Source organism: Aegilops tauschii, chromosome 1, assembly GCF_002575655.3.
Source record: "Aegilops tauschii subsp. strangulata cultivar AL8/78 chromosome 1, Aet v6.0, whole genome shotgun sequence".
Lineage (NCBI taxonomy): Eukaryota > Viridiplantae > Streptophyta > Magnoliopsida > Poales > Poaceae > Aegilops > Aegilops tauschii.
Genome location: NC_053035.3, coordinates 153,790,042 through 153,813,374, shown reverse-complemented (window position 1 = coordinate 153,813,374; position 23,333 = coordinate 153,790,042). Strand labels below are relative to the sequence as shown.

The following is a 23,333-nucleotide window of genomic DNA, read 5'->3' as shown; positions in this document are numbered from 1 at the left end:
CTCATTCTTTCATCGGTCGATGTGATCCACTTGATAACCTTGAAAATGACCAGCAATATTATCAACCGCCCGGCGATAAGCCGGCATTAGCGGGTCTTTAGAGTCCCACTTGCCAGAGACTTGTTGAGCCACAAGATTGAGTCACCCAGACACCAGACCCAGCTTAAATTCATCTCTTTGGCCATACGAAGGCCATGGAGTAGAGCCTCATACTTAGTTGCATTATTAGTACAAGGAAACATTAGCCGCAGCACATAACAAAATTTCTCACCACGTGGGGAATTCAAAATAACTCCAGCCCCCGAGCCCTCTAATTGCCTGGACCCATCAAAGTGGATTGTCCAATACGTGTTGTCGGGCTTCTCCTTAGGTGTCTGCAACTCGGTCCAGTCATTTATGAAATCCACCAAAGCTTAAGATTTGATGGCTGTCTTTGGCACATATTTCAAACCATGAGGCCCAAGTTCAATTGCCCACTTAGCCACCCGGCCTGTAGCTCCGCGGTCCTGAATAATATCCCCCAAGGATGCCGAACTGACCACAGTAATAGGGTGACCAAGAAAATAATGCTTCAACTTACGACTCGCCATGAACACTCCATACACCAATTTCTGCCAATGTGGATATTGTTGCTTGGACTCAATCAACACCTCACTGACATAATAAGCCAACCGCTACAGAGGGTATTCCTTAGTCGCCTCTTTGGTCTCCACAACTATCGCCACACTGACAGCCCTACTATTAGCTGCCACATACAGTAGCAAGGGTTCTTTTTCAATAGGTGCAGCAAGAATGGGTGGCTCAACTAGTTGTTTCTTGAGCGCCTCAAATGCCTCATTGGCAGCATCACTCCAGACAAAATGATATGTCTTCTTCATCATCTGATATAAAGGGATTGCCTTCTCTCCCAGGCAACTTATGAATCGGCTCAACGCCGCAATACAACCTGCCAGACGCTGGACGTCATTGATACATGCCGGCTTAGCAAGCGAAGTGATGGCTTTGATCTTCTCCGGGTTAGCTTCAATGCCTCTCTCTGAAACCAGAAAACCCAATAGTTTACCTGCAGGCACACCAAAGACACACTTGGCCAGATTAAGCATCATTCTATAGACCCGGAGATTGTCAAAAGTCTCCTTCAAATCATCAAGAAGAGTCTCCTTATTCCGAGACTTGACCACAATATCATCCACGTAAGCATGAACGTTGCATCCAATCTGACTGTGCAAGCAACTTTGAACGCAAGGCTGATAAGTTGCATGGGAACTCTTGAGCCCAAAAGGCATAGAAACATAGCAGAAAGCTTCAAAAGGTGTGATGAAAGTCGTCTTCTCTTGGAATTTAACGGCCATCTTAATCTGATGATAACCAAAATAAGCTCGAGGAAACATAAGCTCTCACAACCCGCCATAGCGTCAATAATCTGGTCAATACGAGGGTGAGCAAATGGATCAGCTGGAGAAACCTTGTTAAGATCTATGTAATCAACACACATACGCCAGGTGTCATTCTTCTTGAGTACCAACACCGGGTTAGCCAACCACTCAGGGTGAAAAACTTCAATGATAAACCCAGCCGCTAAGAGCTGGGCCACCTCTTCTCCAATAGCTTTACCTTGCTCTTCATTGGAACGACGAAGGAACTACTTAACGGGCTTAAACTTAGGATCCACATTAAGAGTGTGCTCAGCGAATTCTCTCGATACACCCGGCATGTCAGAAGGTTTCCATGCAAAGATGTCCTGATTCTCACGGATGAACTCGATGAGCGCGCTTTCCTATTTAGGATCCATATTAGCCCTACCGTGAATTGCTGAGATGAATCACCAGGGACAAAATCAACATGTTTAGTGTCATCAGCCTGAAACTTCAACAGAGGGTCCTGCTTAGTAGTGGGCTTCTTCAATGGAGTCATATCAGCCGGGTCAACATTGTACTTATAAAACTTAAGCTCCTCTGTGTCGCAGGCCGACTCAGCATAAGCACATCACCTTGCTCACACTCCAAAGAGATTTTTCGGTCACCATGGACCGTAATTGTGCCCTTACGCCCTGGCATCTTAAGCTACAAATAAACATAACAATGTTGGGCCATAAACTTTGCATAAGTCAGCCGCCCAAAGAAGGCATGATATGGGCTCTTGATTTTGACCACCTCGAACCACAATGTCTCTGCTCTGTAGTCATAATCGTTACCAAAGGAAACTTCCAAGGCAATCTTTCCAACAGGATACACCGACTTACCAGGCACCACGCCATGGAAAACCGTGGAAGATGGCTTAAGATCCTTGTTGTTTAAATTCATCTGGCGAAAGGTGTCATAGTACAAGATGTTGATGCTGCTTCCTCCATCCATAAGTACCTTAGTAAATTTATAACCCCCAACCTGAGGGGCCACCACCAAAGCAAGATGACACGGATTTTCAACCCGGGGCAGGTGATCCTCCCGACTTCAGGTGATTGGAAATTCTGACCATCGCAAGTACTGAGGTACGGCCCTCAATAGTGTTGACCGCACGCTTATGAACCTTCTGATCTTGTTTACAAATACTGGTGGTAAAAACATGGTGGTATTGGCCACCATTGAGCTGCTTTGGATTACTCTGGTATCCTGACTGATTACCCTGTTGCTAGTTGCCCTGACCAGACTGTTGGTGAAATCCACCTTGACTGTTCTGGCCTTGATAACCGGAATTAGAGCCGCCTCCACCAAAGTCGGGCCCCTGTGCACCAGATCCTGACCCGCCGGGTAGCCCATGGTTGTTACCGTGATTCTGATTAAAGTTGGAATTCTTGTACTCTCGCATGATGAAACAATCCTTCCAAGCGTGACTCGCCGGCTTGTCAGGCAAACTGTGCTTTGGGCAAGGCTCATTGAACATTGCCTCAATATTAAAGTTTTTTCCACCAAAGGACGGCTTACCATTACCGTTGCGGCGCTGGCCCTCATACCCAGTGTTAGCCACAAGATCTGACCCACCATTGGGGTGTCTGCGTTTCCCACCATTACTTTGGTTGTTGCCATTGTTCGTCGCCATATTCTACTGCTAACCTTTACCATTGCTACTCTTCTTACCCTTATTGGACCTCTCATCATCAGATCCAGGGTCCTTGGTGTTATCAGAATCGGCATACTTATTAGAGCCGCCATAAGCTCCCCCATGTCATTACAATGACGCTTAAGCCACCCAAGCTTCTGCTTGAGAGGGTTATAATGACAATTCTTCTCCAAGACCAGAACCGCTGAACCCGCCGCGATGCTATCTGATGAGTGGATAATAGCTGAGACCCGACGGACCCAATGGTGGGCCGAGTCATCCTCCCGTTGCACATAGTTATCCAAATCAATAATTGTCAGAGGCTGCTTACACATTCCCTTAAAATTCTGAATGAAGCGTGCTTTCAACTCAACCCATGAATTGATGGAATTGGCAGGTAATCCTTTTAACCAGGTTTGAGCCGGCCCATCTAGCATCATGGTGAAGTACTTGGCACATACAACATCATTAACATCCAGTATCTCCATGGCCACTTCATAGCTCTCAAACCAAGCCTCGGGGGGTAGATCAGCTGTATAATTAGGCACCTTACGAGCACCCTTAAAATCCTTGGGTAGACGTTCATTATGTAGAGTCGGTACCAGACATGGCACACCAACTGTCCTGGACGTCGTCCCAGCTTCAACGGATGTCGAAGGGTTCACTGGAAACTACTAATGAGCCCCCAATTGAGCCGCCAATTCTGTCTCACAACGGGCTCTAGCCTGATCTACAAGTGCCTGGGCATTGTTCAGTAGATTATCACCACGGGGCTGGTTATGCCCATGGGGCGGGTCATCATTGCGAGGCAGGTTACGACACCGTTCGCTGCTGAAAACTGATGGTGACTCAATACGCTGGCTGCAGCTTCGACTTGGGCGGGGGGGTGAATGAACACGCTCACGACTGTATGAATAAGCTGCCTGTTGTATCACAACCATCGGAAGAAGCTCCACAGTGTTCTGGGTCTCCACTGCAGCCAAAGACTCGCCCTCGATCGAGATAGCCGCCAGCCGTGTTGCTGCTGCTATCATATTATCCAGCGGGTTAGAATAATGGCCAGAGGGTGTTGGAAAAAACACGTTGAGGCGGGGTCTGATCCCTACGAGGTGGGTCCGGCAAATGAGGATGTGCCACCGCCCCGGTCCCTGGCGCCTCAGCAGCCCGGGTTGCACCAGGCAGGTTACTTGTTCCTGCCCCAGGTGTGTTAAATAGGTTTCGTCCCTCATACTGCAAAGGCAGGCGGCTCTGGTGCTCCCTTCAAAGTACAGCATTGGACGCGTTCGGATCCAGAGTCAGGCAAAAAGCTTCTGCCCATATCCGTTGTGACTCGGCATCCATCAAGGCTCGCTGCGTTGCCATCCTGGCATTCTCTGCATTAAGAACCTCCTGGGCCTTCGCCACCTCATCTCGCGCCTTTGCAACTTCTGCATTATGGTGTGCTTGATTCGCCGGAGTAACCTCTGTAGCTAACAGAGTTGTCAAAGTGCCCAAGAGTTCAGATAAAACTTGAGTCGGTAGCTGAACTAAGCCACTCGCCCCAGCTGTTGCGGCAGCAGTTGAGCCAGATGTCATAGCAGCAGCTGTTGACGAGTTTAGAACCGGTTGCGTACCAGCCATAAAGATAGCAGCCCTCCTCGACGGCTCATAAGGGTCTGGAATACTTTCACCATCGGAATAGCCCCCAAGCCCGTCGTCTTGAAGCTGATAGATTGACTCGGTTTCTCCAGTCGAGGACTCATCACCTGAGTAGACGAGAGTCTCTCCTCCAGACACAGAATTCTCCGCAAGATCCGTGCCATGCGCACACCCGACAAAGACACGCTTCCGGCTGAGTTGATCCCTGGCGGGTCGTGCACACCGAGCCGGCTCGACGATGTTGGTGCAGATGTCTGGCTCAGGCTCAGATTTGCCGATCTTGGCAATGAAGACATGTATTCCGCCGAAGGAGACCCGGTACCCGTACTCGACTGAGTCGGCCTCGGGGCCCCAGCCAGCGTCGTTGATGTAGAGCTTGCCGCGGCGGCTCTTGGTCATCCTGCCAACGGCGTACTCTTTGATCCCTGGGAAGGAGCCCTTTAAGAAATCGAAACCATCGTGCTCAGGCCCCATGGTGGGCGCCAACTGTCGTGGTTTTGTCATGGCGGATGCCCCTGTGAAAGGACTTAGGTGTGGAGCCATCGCAACGTAGGTTGGCTTGAAGGGGTTGAACGAGACAAAGGACACAGGGTTTACCTAGGTTCGGCCCCTCACAACAAGGTAAAATCCTACTCCTGCTAGTGTTGACTATTGCTTGAATATCGATTAAAAGGGAGCGGAATCGCTTGACCTAGCTATCGATCAATTGTTTCTTGAGTTAACCCGCTGCAGGGTCTCGCCTTTATATACACAAGTCGAGACCTTGGGCTTACAAGAGTCCAAGTCGGATCACATAATGTGACCAACTCGGTTTCTAAGTCGCCTTGCCTTATCAGGCAATCCACCATCGGGTGGCTCACACCTCCGGGTCTTGGGCCTTCAACATGCCCGCCTCTTAAGCCGCCTCTAGTCTCCATGTCTCCTCAAGCCCATCTTAAGCCTTTTATTCTTGAGTCACCAACAGTGTAACCCAGCCCCTCCTGGGCGGGTCACACCATGGGGTTATATCCCAACAATATCTACCTATGGATTGAATAAGATCCTTCAAGTAAGTTGTCATCGGTGCAAAAAGCAATAACAATTGCTCCTAAATATGTATGATCTTTTAGTGCAAGGGAAAATAAGCGTTGTATGAACTTGTGATGGTAAAGGAAGAAAAGCGATGGACTGCATAATAAAGGTTGCTATCACAAGGGGCAATATAACGTGACGTTCCTTTGCATTAAGAGCTTGCGCATCCAAAAATAAAAAGCGCATGACAACCTCTGCTTCCCTCTGCGACGGGCCGATCTTTTACTTTATGTATTTACTTTTATGCAAGAGTCAATAAGTTGTCATTCTCATTTCAACCTCAGTTATTCTCTAGTTGGCAAGCATTATGTGGTGGGGAAACTGTTGGAAATATGCCCTAGAGGCAATAATAAAATGGTTATTATTGTATTTCCTTGTTCATGATAATTGTCTATTGTTCATGCTATAATTGTATTAACTGGAAACCGTAATACATGTGTGAATACATAGACCACAACATGTCCCTAGTAAGCCTCTAGTTGACTAGCTCGTTGATCAATAGATGGTTATGGTTTCCTGACCATGGACATTGGATGTCATTGATAATGGGATCACATCATTAGGAGAATGATGTGATGGACAAGACCCAATCCTAAGCGTAGCACAAGATCGTGTAGTTTGTTTTGCTAGAGCTTTTCTAATGTCAAGTATCTTTTCCTTAGACCATGAGATCGTGCAACTCCCGGATACCGTAGGAGTGCTTTGGGTGTACCAAACGTCACAACGTAACTGGGTGGCTATAAAGGTGCACTACAGGTATCTCCGAAAGTGTCTGTTGGGTTGGCACGAATCGAGACTGGGATTTGTCACTCCCTATGACGGAGAGGTATCTCTGGGCCCACTCGGTAATGCATCATCATAATGAGCTCAATGTGACTAAGTAGTTAGTCACGGGATCATGCATTACGGAACGAGTAAAGTGACTTGCCAGTAACGAGATTGAACGAGGTATTGGGATACCGATGATCGAATCTCGGGCAAGTAACATACCGATTGACAAAGGGAATTGCATACGGGATTGATTGAATCCCCGACATCGTGGTTCATCCGATGAGATCATCGTGGAACATGTGGGAGCCAATATGGGTATCCAGATCCCGCTATTGGTTATTGGCCGGAGAGGTGTCCTGGTCATGTCTGCATGGTTCCCGAACCCGTAGGGTCTACACACTTAAGGTTCGGTGACGCTAGAGTTGTTATGGGAAATAGTATGTGGTTACCGAAGGTTGTTCGGAGTCCCGGATGAGATCCCGGACATGACGAGGAGTTCCGGAATGGTCCGGCGGTGAAGATCGATATATTGGACGAAGGGTATTGGAGTCCGGAAGTGTTCCGGGGGTACAGGCTATGGCCGGCATGACCGAAAGGTGTTTCGGGAGCCCCGGCAAGTGTTGGAGGGCCTCATGGGCCAAAGGGGAAGGGGCAAACCAGCCCACTAAGGGGTGGTGCGCCCCCCACACCCTTTCCCACGTTACTTGGGGAGGTGGGGCGCCTCCACCTGGCTTGGGAGGCAAGCCTCCACCTGCTTGGCTTGGGGGGCAAGTCTCCCTAGGATTTTCCCTAGGGAGATCCAATCTGCTTGGCCGCCGCCCCCTAGGGGAAACCCTAGGGCGCCTCCCCCTCTCCCCTTGCCCCTATATATAGTGGAGGGGTGGGAGGGCAGCCGCACCTCTTCCGTGGCGCAGCCCTCCCTCCTCATACACCTCCTCCTCCTCCTCCGTAGTGCTTAGCGAAGCTCTGCCGGAGAACCACGAGCTCCATTGCCACCATACCGTCGTGCTGCTGGAGTTCTCCCTCAACTTCTCCTCTCCCCTTGCTGGATCAAGAAGGAGGAGACGTCCCCGGGCTGTACGTGTGTTGAATGCGGAGGCACCGTCCGTTCGGCGCTAGATCGGATCTTCCGCGATTTGAATCGCCGCGAGTACGACTCCATCAACCGCGTTCTTGTAACGCTTCCGCTTAGCGATCTTCAAGGGTATGAAGATGCACTCCCTCTCTCTCGTTGCTAGCATCTCCTTGATTGATCTTGGTGACACGTAGGAAAATTTTGAATTATTGCTACGTTCCCCAACAGTGGCATCATGAGCTAGGTCTATGCGTAGATTCTATGCACGAGTAGAACACAAAGTAGTTGTGGGCGATGATTTGTTCAATTTGCTTACCGTTACTAGTCTTATCTTGATTCGGCGGCATTGTGGGATGAAGCGGCCCGGACCGACCTTACACGTACACTTACGTGAGACAGGTTCCACCGACTAACATGCACTTGATGCATAAGGTGGCTAGCGGGTGTCTGTCTCTCCCACTTTAGTCGGATCGGATTCGATGAAGAGGGTCCTTATGAAGGGTAAATAGCAATTGGCATATCACCGTTGTGGCTTTTGTGTAGGTAAGAAACGTTCTTGCTAGAAACCCATAGCAGCCACGTAAAACATGCAACAACAATTAGAGGACGTCTAACTTGTTTTTGCAGGGTATGCTATGTGATGTGATATGGCCAAAAGGATGTGATGAATTATATATGTGATGTATGAGATTGATCATGTTCTTGTAATAGGAATCACGACTTGCATGTCGATGAGTATGACAACTGGCAGGAGCCATAGGAGTTGTCTTGATTTATTGTATGACCTGCGTGTCAATGAAAACGCCATGTAATTACTTTACTTTATTGCTAACCGTTAGCCATAGTAGTAGAAGTAATAGTTGGCGAGACAACTTCATGAAGACACGATGATGGAGATCATGATGATGGAGATCATGGTGTCATGCCGGTGACGAAGGTGATCATGCCGCGCCTCGAAGATGGAGATCAAAGGCGCAAGATGATATTGGCCATATCATGTCACTTTATGATTTGCATGTGATGTTTGTCATGTTTACATCTTATTTGCTTAGAACGACGGTAGCATAAATAAGATGATCCCTCACTAAAATTTCAAGAGACGTGTTCCCCCTAACTGTGCACCGTTGCGAAGGTTCATTGTTTCGAAGCACCACGTGATGATCGGGTGTGATAGATTCTAACATTCGCATACAACAGGTGTAAGCCAGATTTACACATGCGAAACACTTAGGTTGACTTGACGAGCCTAGCATGTACAGACATGGCCTCGGAACACAAGAGACCGAAAGGTCGAACATGAGTCGTATAGTAGATACGATCAACATGGAGATGTTCACCGTTGATGACTAGTCCGTCTCACGTGATGATCGGACACGGTCTAGTCGATTCGGATCATGTATCACTTAGATGACTAGAGGGATGTCTATCTAAGTGGGAGTTCATTAAATAATTAGATGAACTTAATTATCGTGAACATAGTCAAAAGGTCTTTGCAAATTATGTCATAGCTTACGCTTTAGTTCTACTGTTTAAGATATGTTCCTAGAGAAAATTTAGTTGAAAGTTGACAGTAGCAATTATGCGGACTGGGTCCGTATACTGAGGATTGTCCTCATTGCTGCACAGAAGGCTTATGTCCTTAATGCACCGCTCGGTGTGTGAACCTCGAGCGTCGTTTGTGGATGTTGCGAACATCTGACATAAACGTTTTGATGACTACGTGATAGTTCAGTGCGTAATGCTAACGGTTTAAAATTGTGGCACCAAAGACGTTTTTTGAAACGTCGCAGATAATATGAGATGTTCCAAAGACTGAAATTGGGATTTCAGACTAGTGCCCACGTCAAGAGGTATGAGACCTCTGACAAGTTTCTTAAGCCTGCAAACTAAGGGAGAAAAGCTCAACCGTTGAGCATGTGCTCAGATTGTCTGAGTACTACAATCGCTTGAATAGAGTGGAGTTAATCTTCCAGATGAGATAGTGATGGTTCTCCAAAGTCACTGCCACCAAGCTACTAGAGCTTCGTGATGAACTATAACAAATCAGGGATAGATATGATGATCCTTGAGCAATTCGCGATGTTTGACACCACGAAAGTAGAAATCAAGTAGGAGCATCAATTGTTGATGGTTAGTAAAACCACTAGTTTCAAGAAGGGCAAGGGAAAGAAGGGATACTTCATGAAACGGCAAATCAGTTCCTGCTCTAGTGAAGAAACCCAAGGTTGAACCCAAACCCGAGACTAAGTGCTTCTGTAATGAGGGGAACGGTCACTGAAGCGGAACTACCCTAGATACTTGGTAGATGAGAAGGTAGGCAAGGTCGACAGAAGTATATTGGATATACATTATATTAATGTGTACTTTACTAGTACTCCTAGTAGCACCAGGGTATTAGATACCAGTTCGGTTGCTAAGTGTTGGTAACTTGAAATAAAAGGCTACGGAATAAACGGAGACTAGCTAAAGGTGAGATGACGATATGTGTTGGAAGTGTTTCCAAGGTTGATGTGATCAAGCATCGCATGCTCCCTCTACCATCGAGATTGGTGTTAAACCTAAATAATTGTTATTTGGTGTTTGCGTTGAGCATAGACATGATTGGATTATGTTTATCGCAATACGGTTATTCATTTAAGGAGAATAATGGTTACTCTGCCTATTTGAATAATACCTTCAATGGTCTTGCACCTAAAATGAATGGTTTATTGAATCTCGATCGTAGTGATACACATGTTCATGCCAAAAGATATAAGATAGTAATGATAGTACCACATACTTGTGGCACTGCCACTTTAGTCATATTGGTATAAAACGCATGAAGAAGCTCCATGTTGATGGATCTTTGGACTCACTCGTTTTTGAAAAGATTGAGACATGCGAACCATGTCTATTAGTATATATGCATGAAGAAAGTCCATACAGATGGATCGTTTGGACTCACTTGATTTTGAATCACTTGAGACATGCAAATCATACCACATGGGCAAGATGACTGAAAGGCCTCGTTTTCAGTAAGATGGAACAAGAAAGCAACTTGTTGGAAGTAATACATTTTGATGTGTGCAGTCCAATGAGTGTTGAGGCATGCAGTGGATATCGTTATGTTCTTGCTTCACAGATGATTTGAGTAGATGCTGAGTATATTTACTTGATGAAACACAAGTCCGAATTATTGAAAGGTTCACGTAATTTTAGAGTGAAGTTGAAGATCGTCGTGACAAGAGGATAAAATGTCTGTGATATGATCATAGAGATGAATATCTGAGTTACGAGTTTGGCACACAATTAAGAAATTGTGGAAATTGTTTCACGACTAATACCGCCTGGAACACCATAGTGTGATGGTGTGTCCGAACATCATAACTGCACCCTATTGGATATGGTGCATACCATGATGTCTCTTATCGAATTACACTATCATTTATGGGTTAGGCATTAGAGACAACCGCATTCACTTTAAATAGGGCACCACGCAATTCCGTTGAGACAACACCGTATGAACTGTGGTTTAGAGAAACCTAAGCTGTCGTTTCTTAAAAGTTTGGGGCTGCGACGCTTATGTGGAAAAGTTTCAGGCTGATAAGCTCGAACCCAGAGCGGATAAATGCATCTTCATAGAATACCCAAAACAGTTGGGTATACCTCCTATTTCAGATCCGGAAGCAAAGTGATTGTTTCTAGAAACAGGTCCTTTCTCGAGGAAAAGTTTCTCTCGAAAGAATTGAGTGGGAGGATGGTGAAGACTTGATGAGGTTATTGAACCATGACTTCAACTAGTGTGTAGCAGGGCACAGGAAGTTGTTCCTGTGGCACCTACACCAATTGAAGTGGAAGCTTATGATAGTGATCATGAAACTTTGGATCAAGTCACTACCAAACCTCGTAGGACGACAAGGATGCATGCTACTTCAGAGTGGTACGTAATCCTGTCTTGGAAGTCATGTTGCTAGACAACAATGAACCTAAGAGCTATGGAGAAGCGATGATGGGCCCGGATTCCGACGAATGGCTCGAGCCCATAAAATCCGAGAGAGGATCCATGTATAAAAACAAAGTGCAGACTTTGGAAGAACTACTTGATGGTCGTAAGGCTGTTGGGTGCAGATGGATTTTAAAAGGAAGACAGACAATAATGGTAAATGTCACCATTAAGAAAGCTCGACTTGTCGTTAAGATGTTCTCCGGCAAGTTCAAGGAGTTGACTGCGATGAGACTTTCTCACTCGTAGCGATGCTAAGAGTCTGTTGGAATTATATTAGCAGTTACTGCATGATTTATGAAATCTTGCAGATAGGATGTCAAAACATTGTTTCCTCGACGATTTTCTTGAGGAAAGGTTGTATGTGATACAACCAGAAGGTTTTGTCAATCCTGAAAGATGCTAACAAGTATGCAAAGCTCCAGCAATCCTTCTAAGGATTGGAGTAAGCATCTCGGAGTTGGAATGTACGCTTTGATGAGATGATCAAAGATTTTGGGTTTTTACAAAGTTTATGAGAAACTTGTATTTCCAAAGAAGTGAGTGGGAGCACTATAGAATTTCTGATGAGTATATGTTGTTGACATATTGTTGGTCAGAAATGATGTAGAATTTCTGGAAAACATACAGGGTTATTTGAAAAGTGTTTTTCAATGGAAAACCTGGATTAAGCTACTTGAACATTGAGCATCAAGATCTATAAGGATAGATCAAAAACGCTTAATAGTACTTTCAAATGAATACATACCGTGACAAGATTTTGAAGGAGTTCAAAATAGATCAGCAAAGAAGGAGTTCTTGGTTGTGTTACAAGGTGTGAGTATTGAGTAAAACTCAAGACATGACCACGGCAGAAGAGAGAGAAAGGACGAGGGTTGTCCCCTATGCTTTAGACGTAGGCTCTACAGTATGCTATGCTGTGTACCGCACCTGAAGTGTGCCTTGCCATGAGTCAGTCAAGGGGTACAAGAGTGATCCAGCAATGCATCACATGACAGCGGTCAAACTTATCCTTAGTATCTAGTGGACTAAGGAATTTTCTCGATTATGGAGGTGGTAAAAGAGTTCGTCGTAAAGGGTTACGTCGATGCAAACTTTGACACTAATCCGGATGACTGAGTAGTAAACCGGATTCGTATAGTAGAGCAGTTATTTGGAATAGCTCCAAGTAGCGCGTGGTAGCTGCATCTACAAGGTGACATAGAGATTTGTAAAGCACACACGGATCTGAAAGGTTCAGACCCGTGGACTAATAACCTCTCTCACAAGCGAGATATGAACAAACCCCATGGGTGTTGGATTCATTACAATCACATAGTGATGTGAACTAGATTATTGACTCTAGTGCAAGTGGGAGACTGTTGGAAATATGCCCTATAGGCAATAATAAAATGGTTATTATTGTATTTCCTTGTTCATGATAATTGTCTATTGTTCATGCTATAATTGTATTAACTGGAAACCGTAATACATGTGTGAATACATAGACCACAACATGTCCCTAGTAAGCCTCTAGTTGACTAGCTCGTTGATCAATAGATGGTTATGGTTTCCTGACCATGGACATTGGATGTCATTAATAACGGGATCACATCATTAGGAGAATGATGTGATGGACAAGACCCAATCCTAAGCGTAGCACAAGATCGTGTAGTTTGTTTTGCTAGAGCTTTTCTAATGTCAAGTATCTTTTCCTTAGACCATGAGATCGTGCAACTCCCGGATACCGTAGGAGTGCTTTGGGTGTACCAAACGTCACAACGTAACTGGGTGGCTATAAAGGTGCACTACAGGTATCTCCGAAAGTGTCTGTTGGGTTGGCACGAATCGAGACTGGGATTTGTCACTCCCTATGACGGAGAGGTATCTCTGGGCCCACTCGGTAATGCATCATCATAATGAGCTCAATGTGACTAAGTAGTTAGTCACGGGATCATGCATTACGGAACGAGTAAAGTGACTTGCCAGTAACGAGATTGAACGAGGTATTGGGATACCGATGATCGAATCTCGGGCAAGTAACATACCGATTGACAAAGGGAATTGCATACGGGATTGATTGAATCCCCGACATCGTGGTTCATCCGATGAGATCATCGTGGAACATGTGGGAGCCAATATGGGTATCCAGATCCCGCTATTGGTTATTGGCCGGAGAGGTGTCCTGGTCATGTCTGCATGGTTCCCGAACCCGTAGGGTCTACACACTTAAGGTTCGGTGACGCTAGAGTTGTTATGGGAAATAGTATGTGGTTACCAAAGGTTGTTTGGAGTCCCGGATGAGATCCCAGACATGACGAGGAGTTCCGGAATGGTCCGGCGGTGAAGATCAATATATTGGACGAAGGGTATTGGAGTCCGGAAGTGTTCCGGGGGTACCAGGCTATGGCCAGCATGACCGAAAGGTGTTTCGGGAGCCCCGGCAAGTGTTGGAGGGCCTCATGGGCCAAAGGGGAAGCGGCAAACCAGCCCACTAAGGGGTGGTGCGCCCCCCACACCCTTTCCCACGTTACTTGGGGAGGTGGGGCGCCTCCACCTGGCTTGGGAGGCAAGCCTCCACCTGCTTGGCTTGGGGGGCAAGTCTCCCTAGGATTTTCCCTAGGGAGATCCAATCTGCTTGGCCGCCGCCCCCTAGGGGAAACCCTAGGGCGCCTCCCCCTCTCCCCTTGCCCCTATATATAGTGGAGGGGTGGGAGGGCAGCCGCACCTCTTCCGTGGCGCAGCCCTCCCTCCTCATACACCTCCTCCTCCTCCGTAGTGCTTAGCGAAGCTCTGCCGGAGAACCACGAGCTCCATTGCCACCATACCGTCGTGCTGCTGGAGTTCTCCCTCAACTTCTCCTCTCCCCTTGCTGGATCAAGAAGGAGGAGACATCCCCGGGCTGTACGTGTGTTGAATGCGGAGGCACCGTCCGTTTGGCGCTAGATCGGATCTTCCGCGATTTGAATCGCCGCGAGTACGACTCCATCAACCGCGTTCTTGTAACGCTTCCGCTTAGCGATCTTCAAGGGTATGAAGATGCACTCCCTCTCTCTCGTTGCTAGCATCTCCTTGATTGATCTTGGTGACACGTAGGAAAATTTTGAATTATTGCTACGTTCCCCAACAGAAACATCTAGGCACATATGGCCAGCCAAATATATTTGATCATGAATTATTATTATTGACAATTATCTCTATGATAAATGAGTTGGGAGGCGTAACATTAAGCCCCTATCTTTCTCTGTGATCGATGGATGCCATTTGTTCTAAAAATATGCTTTGAGTACTAGCAGTCATAGAAGACTATATGATAATTGAGTATGTGATGCTCTTACTTAGACTTTGTTGAATAAGTTGAATTTCAATTGTTTGGTGACTAAGAACATAGGTTGTTAAGTTTCAAGAGAATGCATTGTTTGAAGCATAACATGTGAATTGATTGCTACTTTATCATGTTGAGTTTTATGAGAAAGAGTTGTTGTTATGATGCTAGGAAAAGTGATTTAAATTATCATTGATCAAACTTATACACTATACTAGCATTCACACTTCATCAATTATTTCTTTTATCATTTACCTACTTGAGGACGAGCAAGAATTAAGCTTGGGTATGCTGATACGTCTCCAATGTGTCTATAATTTATGAAGTATTCATGCCATGTTTACAATAATTTTATATGGTTTGGGTGCAATTTTATATGATTTAAAGGGAACTAACGTGGATTGACGTTGTTTTCAGCAGAACTATCGTGGTGGAGTTTTTTGTGCAGAAATCAAAGTTCTCCAAATGCAATGAAACTTTTTGATGATTTTTTTGGAAGAAAGGAGACACTAGAAGCTTCGTGGGAAGGCTAGAAGAGTCACAAGCACCACCATCCACCAGGGCATGCCTGGGGGGGTAATGGTGCGCTGGTGGGTGGTGGGCTCCCTGAGGCCCATCCTAGTGTGGGACCGACGCCAAAAAATCCTATAAATACAAAAAAAATAGAAATAACCCTGGATGAGAAGTTCCGCCGCCTCAGGCCTCTATATCCACGAAAACTCAATCGGGAGCCTGTTCGGACACCCTGCCGGAGGGGGAAATCATCACTGAAGGCCATCATCCCGGCAGCCACCATGATGAGGAGGGAGTAGTCCACCCTCGGGGCTGAGGGTTTGTACTAGTAGCTACGTGTTATATCTCTCTCTCTCTCTCTCGAGTTCTTGATTTGGCATGGTCTTGATGTACCGCGAGCTTTGTTAATATAGTTGGTTCTTATGGTGTTTGTCCCTCTCTATCTTGTTGTTATGAATTGAGTTTTTAACTTTGATGTTTCATTATTATCAGATTGAATATTTTTATGGATTTGAGAACACTTGATGTATGTCTTGTGTATGAATACCCGTGGTGACAATGGGGTATCATATTGATTCACTTGATGTATGTTTTGGCACTCAACTCGTGGATTCCCGAGGTGACATTGGGGTAATCTATGCATAGGGGTTGATGCACATTTTTTTCTTTGTTTCTCCGGTAGAAATCTTGGGGCACTCTTTGAAGTTCTTTGTGTTGGATTGAATATTATGAATCTGAAGTTGTTTGATGCATATCGTATAATCAACTCACGAATACTTGTGGTGACATTGGAGTACCTAGGTGACATTAGAATTGGTTGATGTATATCATATGGTGCTATTTTAGTACGAACTCTAGGGCTGTTTGTGACACTTATAGGGATAGCTCAATAGATCGATCGAAAAAGTAACTTTAAGGTGGTTTCGTACCCTACAAACAATTTCATCTTATGTTCTCCGCTAGATAAGAACTTTGGAGTGATTCTTCTTCACACGTTGAGGGGTTGTTATATGATTCAACTATGTTAGCATTGTTGAGAGATTGCACTAGTGAAAGTATGAACCCTAGGCCTTGTTTTCAAGCATTGCAATGCCGTTTGTGCTCACTTTTGTTACTTGCTACCTTGCTGTTTTTTATTGTTCCTATTACAAAAATCAATATCTACTATCATTACTACACTTGTATCACCATCTCTTCGCCGAACTAGTGCACCTATACAATTTATCATTGTATTTGGTGTGTTGGGGACACAAGAGACTCTTTGTTATTTGGTTGCAGGGTTATTTCAGAGCGACCATCTTCATCCTATGCGTCCCACAGATTGGTAAACCTTAGGTCATCCACTTGAGGGAAAATTGCTACTGTCCTACAAAACTCAGCGCTTGGAGGCCCAACACGAGTCTACAAGAATAGAGTTGCGTAGTAGATATCACACTTCCCCAAGGAACTGTGAACTTCAGGAATAATCCACGTCATCGACTCACTTGTGGTTAATCCTTCCCCACACTTTACTCTACTTTGTATGTTTGTTGGCTTGCTATCTAGATTGTTGCCTACCATACCTTGCTTTAAGTTTGCTTGCCATATAGGTTGTGTTCACCTAGTGGCATTTCTAGTAAACCTTAGTTATCTGCTTATCCCTAAAATTGTCAAGCTTAAAATTTGTAGTCTTCTATCCACACCCCCTCTAGTTGACCGTATCGACGCTTTTAACCTAAGTTTTCAAAGGTGCCAAAAGAATCCCTTGCAACTTTAATAACTTTCGGGAGAGTAGTGTCTCTCTCCCAAAGTACCTCGTACTAGCGGCACCAACTACCACCCGCATCATATATATCAGCGGCACCCCTAATCACCACAGGACATGGTTCGAGCATGGGGAGGCCCAGTGTTGGACTAAAGAATGATCATAAAGATTATGACATACATTAGTAGCTATTGTCAGGGTTACAATCCTGACAATGAGTACTAGGGGTACGAAAGAGGGGTAGAGCCTAGCTACGGCGCAGGTGTAACACTCAATGTTTAACGACTTCAGGCCCCTCCCGGCGGAGGTAACAGCCCTATGTCTCGTTCCCTAAGGCTTAGTTTTTCTTGGTGGGTATGGTTACAAAGATAGCTTAACCCTAGCTCAGGAGGTGGAGTGCAGCTTATATAGAGTGCGCTAGAGCCCCATGTCCTCCACGTCGCTAAGGCACTTAATGACATTGATTGTGTCAGTTACAGGTGTGTAAAGAGCCTCAACTACAGCAGTTACAGGTAACGATAGCCTTGACTCTACTTAGGATGAATTAGGATTCCCCGACCGTTGCAGCTTCCATGCCGTCCCTTTATCTCTCTAGTCTGAGTGGTGATGATCAACCGAGTGACGGGTGGTTGTCCGAGCGTCGTCGAGGTGTCCGAGTGGACCTCCTGATGTTCGCATCCGAGTGTTTGTATGGTTCGAAGACCTACTAATCATCGTGTGGGCCCTAGGTGGGCCCCATATGATGGGCCCTTGACTCGACCTGTAGTAGGTGACCTCATCAGCTATAGTCCTATCCAAGCAAACCCTTACATTTGTTGTCCCTCGTCTCATATTATCATATGTACATAGGGCATCAGAGAACCCCAAGTCGACAAATTCACACATTTCTAGAGTGCCATGAAAAGCGACCATCTGAGCTTCTCGACGGGGGTTAACCAAAAAATGCTCGAAGCCCGACAGAGCCTCATTGAAATCAGTAACAACAAACCAAGGTGGGTCTAAAATAATTTTTGAACCTCTGAGTTTAACCCACATAACATGACAGTTCTCAAGTCTAGGTTCACTATACACACATGTTCGCCTCCACTAAGCACCACCATCATTTGTATGTACCATAGCATCACTTTAATGATCATCTTCCCAAGAATATCAAGCTGGGAATCCTCGTGTCAAAATACAATGCAAAACCGTCACTCAAACCATTGTTATCAACACCTTCGAGTCTAAGGAGATCGAGATGTCCCTAATCCTCTTTATCTTCTTTGTTTATTTTTGCCTTTTCTCGCAATGGTATGCAAACAAGCGGGCATGCAACTCAATTAATGATGCCAAGTCATGAACTATCCGAGAGTCCCCCCCTCTCCCCCACCCGGTGGTCTAGCTTATAAGATCCATTGCTCCTAGCGGGACTCCACCCTGGAGCCCATTGATTTCGAGTTTCCCACTTCACTAATATTATCATCACCATCATTCGTAGACCCCTTTGGGTTCTTAGGGGTGGACTAAGAGTTGTGACAGATGCATTCCCAATTAGCAAATGTAAAATTGTTACACTAGGTTACCAACATTCCTCGATGCTAGATCTGACAATGCCAACAGATCCCTCTTTCCCTTGTAATCTATGTCGTGCATATCATCATCGGAATTATCATGCTCGTGTCCTAGAACGCTAAGGCGAGAAAGTCCAGGTTGTTGTTCTGGATGCACAACCATGTTCTGCGCATCATTGTTGACGCCTGTCGGGGGAACAACCTGACCGGTAGCCGATAGCGACAACAACATCAAGTTTTTTATGCTTTAATATTGTAAGCCTACGCTTGATATCTTCCTCATCTAGCTCTTCTTTGTGCCTTTGCATATGATGGCCATCATTTTCAAATTCATCGTATTGGGAACTACCCATGAAATCAGGTGAACCTCTACCTCGACCGCTCCTGCCATGACCAGACCCCCTGCTTTGTCCTCTACCTCGAGATGACCACATACTCCATTGCGACCACGAACGTGGGCACTTGGGGATGAACACCATCGACATTTTATTTGTACACTTGTCCTAGCACATACCACACAGCGAGCACCAATATGCCAAACGTTCATACTTGATGCAAAGGAGTTGATGTTTACCGCCACGACGACCGAGACGACATTCTTCAATGGCTTAAAAAAATTCCCGGAGAAGTCATATGAAGCTTGCTTGGTACTTATGAACTCACGAACTTTCTTGGACAAGGATTTCACCATACATGCATAACCATCCGAGAGATCGCGGATTTGCATCTAGATCTCAAAGTTGTGCAGCTAGATTAAATATGGTTTAGTAAAGCCATCATATGGAGCAAGGACAGCAAAAAATACCCTATGGGTCCAAGGTCCATCTTTCATGGCCTTTTCCCAATCAGCAAGGCAAGAAAATTGCATATTGTATAGATTTTCATCCAAAGATCTGATCTTTGCCTCCTAGGCAGGATCCCGAGCAGATCACCTGTTTTATAGAATTAGATCCAAAACTTGTTGTATTCACAATCAGTGTTAACACGAGCAATCGACATCTAGAGGATTGCCTTCATTGGCACATTTGTATCATGTTGAACGACCACATCGTCAAGATCCTCCTCTTCAAGCCCAAGCTCCTTCATCATTGACTTTGACTCTAGCTCATCCGCTTTCGCATAACTTGGGGACGCCTCCGCCATAATCCTAGCTCAGAACAAGTCAACACGAGCAATCGACATCCAGAGGATCGCCTCCGTTGGCACATTTGTTTTCTGTTGAAAGACCACATCGTCAAGATCCTCCTCTTCAAGCTCAAGCCCTTTCATCATTGACTCCAGCTCTGGCTGATTCACTTTCACATAACTTGGGGACGTCGATGCCATAACCCTAGCTCATAACAAGTTCCAGGTTGCGAAACCTAACCACCAGCACCAACGAGAAAACCACACCAAGGTCGGGCAGTGATACTTGATCACTCTTGAGTCAGCCTTGAGTTGGATATAGGCAGGGAAATACTGCCAAGGGGAGGAACACCCAACATCAACATGGTGTCAGACGAGAGGTGGTGTAACAAACAAATTTGTGAAGTTTTTCTTCTAAGATGAACTAGATTCCTTTTCAGTTGCATATCCCTAGGTTTTCAATTTGACCAACATAACATGAGTTGTAAACAAAAAATATTTAACGATTAGATTAAAAATATTTAACAATTAGAAAATATATCGTTTGAAGTTTGTAATGATATAATTTTGTGATATATTCATATATATAACTTGTACTGCGTTAGTTAAATTGACAATCAACGGAAAAGGAGGGAGTAGACAGTTATATTTTACTTAATTAATGAGATGAGGAAGATCTTTTGCTTCCTTGAGAAAAAATTATTTGCTACAAGAAATGTTACAACAGATCGTACGAGAACTGAGTAGCTTCAGTATCGACCTGACACACTAAACATCACACGAGCTTTCAGTAACACACAATTGCATTAAGTAGAATTTGAACAATAGTAAAGAAAGATTACAATATAACAAATCTTTGGATCCAATAGAATTACAACTGGACATTATAGGTTCTATCATCTGTGTTCATGGTAGCTTCAGATGCTATAGAGTGAACCATAGCCGGACGAAGAACAAGAGTGAAGCATTCTCCCACAACAACCAACCCTTGCTCAATGTAGGTTTGTATGCTACTAAGAGCTTAGTTGTTTGGGGAATGTCTTCACAAATTGGCAGTGGTCATGCTTTCGGATCATCCTTGGAATGACAGCATGATACACTTGCAGCATCTCCAAGATTTAGTCTTTCATATAATTCTTAGATGAACCTACACAGTTGCAAGAAAATTAAGGTCAATGAATTAAGCATTCTATATAGTATCTCAAAATTGACTCCTCCCGGGGAAATATGACCAGAACATTACATCATTGAACTAGCAAGGCTGTAAGGAAGTAGATAACTGACTAACAGAGCACCAGACAGTAAAGTAAAAGGTGTCTTTTTCATATTAAGTTTCTCTTTGTTGAGATCAACAAAATATCTAGGAAAAAGATAGGTAGTTAAGCTCAGGCAAATCTGATGCACAAGTGTGCAAATCGAAGCGAAAGAGCGAAAAGCTTCAGTGTTTAAATTGAAATATACAGCCATATGGCCAGCTAGCAGAATGGTACGTAGAAAAAAGATACCAATAAGGAAATCATTGACAATCTACAGCTAAGCCAAGTGACATAACAGCTCATAGCTCAGCTGTTATCATGAGCAAATCAGTAGAGCATCAACCTGGAACTTACAAGACTTCTGCAACCCAGAGCAAAATTTATTTCATGATAAATGCTAAGCAACTGATTGTTGTTGAGAGAAAAGAAGCATTTGCATCATCATGCAAACAAGACACATTAATATTTCAGCCCATATTACTATCTAATCCCTCCGTACCAAAATATAAGACGTTTTTGCAATTCAATTTGAACTGCAAGAACGTCTTATATTTTAGTACAGAGCTAGTAGAATGCAATTAGTAGCAGAGCCTGGGATATCAGACCATGACTTTATGCATATTTCAGTATGGCGATTTACATCTTATATATAACTAAGGAGTATTCCACAAGAGAAGTCTTAAAAAAATTAACATGAAAACAAGAATAAAATGATATGCATTTACAGACCAGATGTAAGATGATTGAACAAGCCAAACATTATACCTCATATCCTAATGATCTTGGCAGCCCTGATCAGAGGGTTTGCCCGGGCAATCTCCTCCCGGCCTGCAGTTTTATAATCAAATGAGCAGTCGTGGCTTTCTGAATGCCGGTGGCGCGGACAAAAGAGCTTCTCGCACCGGCAACGAAACCCAGTCAAACCAACTCTCTTGCGGCACACGTTGCAACGGTTAACAAACAGCACAGGCGACAATGGCGCAGCCGCCATGGCCATTGACACCGCATCAGCATGTTTCCTCTTTTTGGAAGTCTCTATGTGAACAACTTCACAGGGCCTGGACAAGAATTGAGCTGCCGGTGGTTGTGGTGGCGACTGTGGAGGTTGCGGTTCTGGTATTTGAGCGGTTGGTGGTGGTGGTGTGGTTGGGGAAGGAGGCGAAGGTGTGGAGGAGGATGGCTTCAGGATCTCGGCCTCGTCCTTGTTGAGATCACAGCTCTCCTGCGCCATTTGACTCCACACGGATAAACAAATCAAGCAAACTGAGACAAACCCCGAGCTTGAACAATCAGATCAGGAAGAACCGAGGGTAGAAAGAGCAAGAAATGAAGAGAAAATTCAGCAGAGAAACGGGAAATGGTTGATAATTTCTGACCTATTGGGTGAAGACCTAAGACACCAAACCCAAAAAGAAAAATTAGATCTAGACAAGAAGAGATCAGAGCGATTGGTTGGAGAAAACTGGAGCTTTCTTAGACCCAAGTAAAACGTGGAAATGGTTAGCAAATTCAGCAGAAGCTTCGCCAAGCAGGAAATTCTCCCTGGCCGACTCGTGAGAGGCCAAATCCCATCAACAATCGGGCCAGGAGAAGATAGTACACAGAGACAGAGATCAGCACGAACCACTGGGAAAACCGAGAAATGGGACCGAACACAAAAATCCGCGAAACTAGAGTAGGAGTATTTCCAGGCCAGATCAGTACAGGCCAAACCCCGCAGGGAGGAAGCGTGCCGCAACGGCGTGGATCGAGTTGAGACAGACAAAGAGGCCGGCCAGCAGGACGTACGAACCAAGAGCAGCAGCTGAATCGGGGCGAATTCGGTCGCGTCGGATCGACGCCGAATTCCTCGGGCGCTCCGAATTGGGGAATTGGGAAGGCGGAGGAGGAGGAGGAGGGGAAGCGAAAGGTGGGAGCTTTGGGTGAGGGGGGAGAGAGGCGACTTGGTGCTGCCCTCTCTTGAGGTGCCCGAAGAGCCAAAGAAGGGTGGAGGTAGTGGATGGACGATTTTATTGATGTTTTTTGATTGGTTATTATTATATGTGTTTTTAGGAGATTAGTTATCTTTTTGTCAACTGAACAATGCCGGTGCGTTGCAACGAGATATAAATATTTCAATACGTTAGCTTATGATTTACCTGTCAATAATGAAGCAATTGTAATAAATGTTCATCAAATTCTGACCGTGAATTACCTTATATTTTGATTAGAAGTTCAAGTAAATTAAAGTGGAATTGGTTCAAAAGGTAAGTAAATTAAGGTGATTGA

General features: G+C 45.0%; 1 protein-coding gene across 1 annotated transcript; it reads right to left on the bottom strand.

Annotated features, from left to right (window-relative positions):
• Positions 1-20,594: 20,594 nt before the first annotated feature.
• On the bottom strand, positions 20,595-23,029 carry LOC109759957 (zinc finger AN1 domain-containing stress-associated protein 15). The gene is made up of 2 exons (XM_020318783.4): positions 21,831-23,029; positions 20,595-20,956 (listed from the first exon to the last, which is right to left on the bottom strand). The coding sequence occupies exon 1, from the start codon at positions 22,294-22,296 to the stop codon at positions 21,832-21,834; it is 465 nt and encodes a 154-aa protein (XP_020174372.1). The 5' UTR covers positions 22,297-23,029; the 3' UTR covers positions 20,595-20,956; position 21,831.
• Between the last annotated feature and the right edge of the window lie 304 nt (positions 23,030-23,333).

What these genes read in the sequence shown, in the direction of transcription:
- LOC109759957 (XM_020318783.4), bottom strand. Translation starts at nt 22,296, where the DNA reads ATGGCGCAGGAGAGCTGTGATCTCAACAAGGACGAGGCCGAGATCCTG.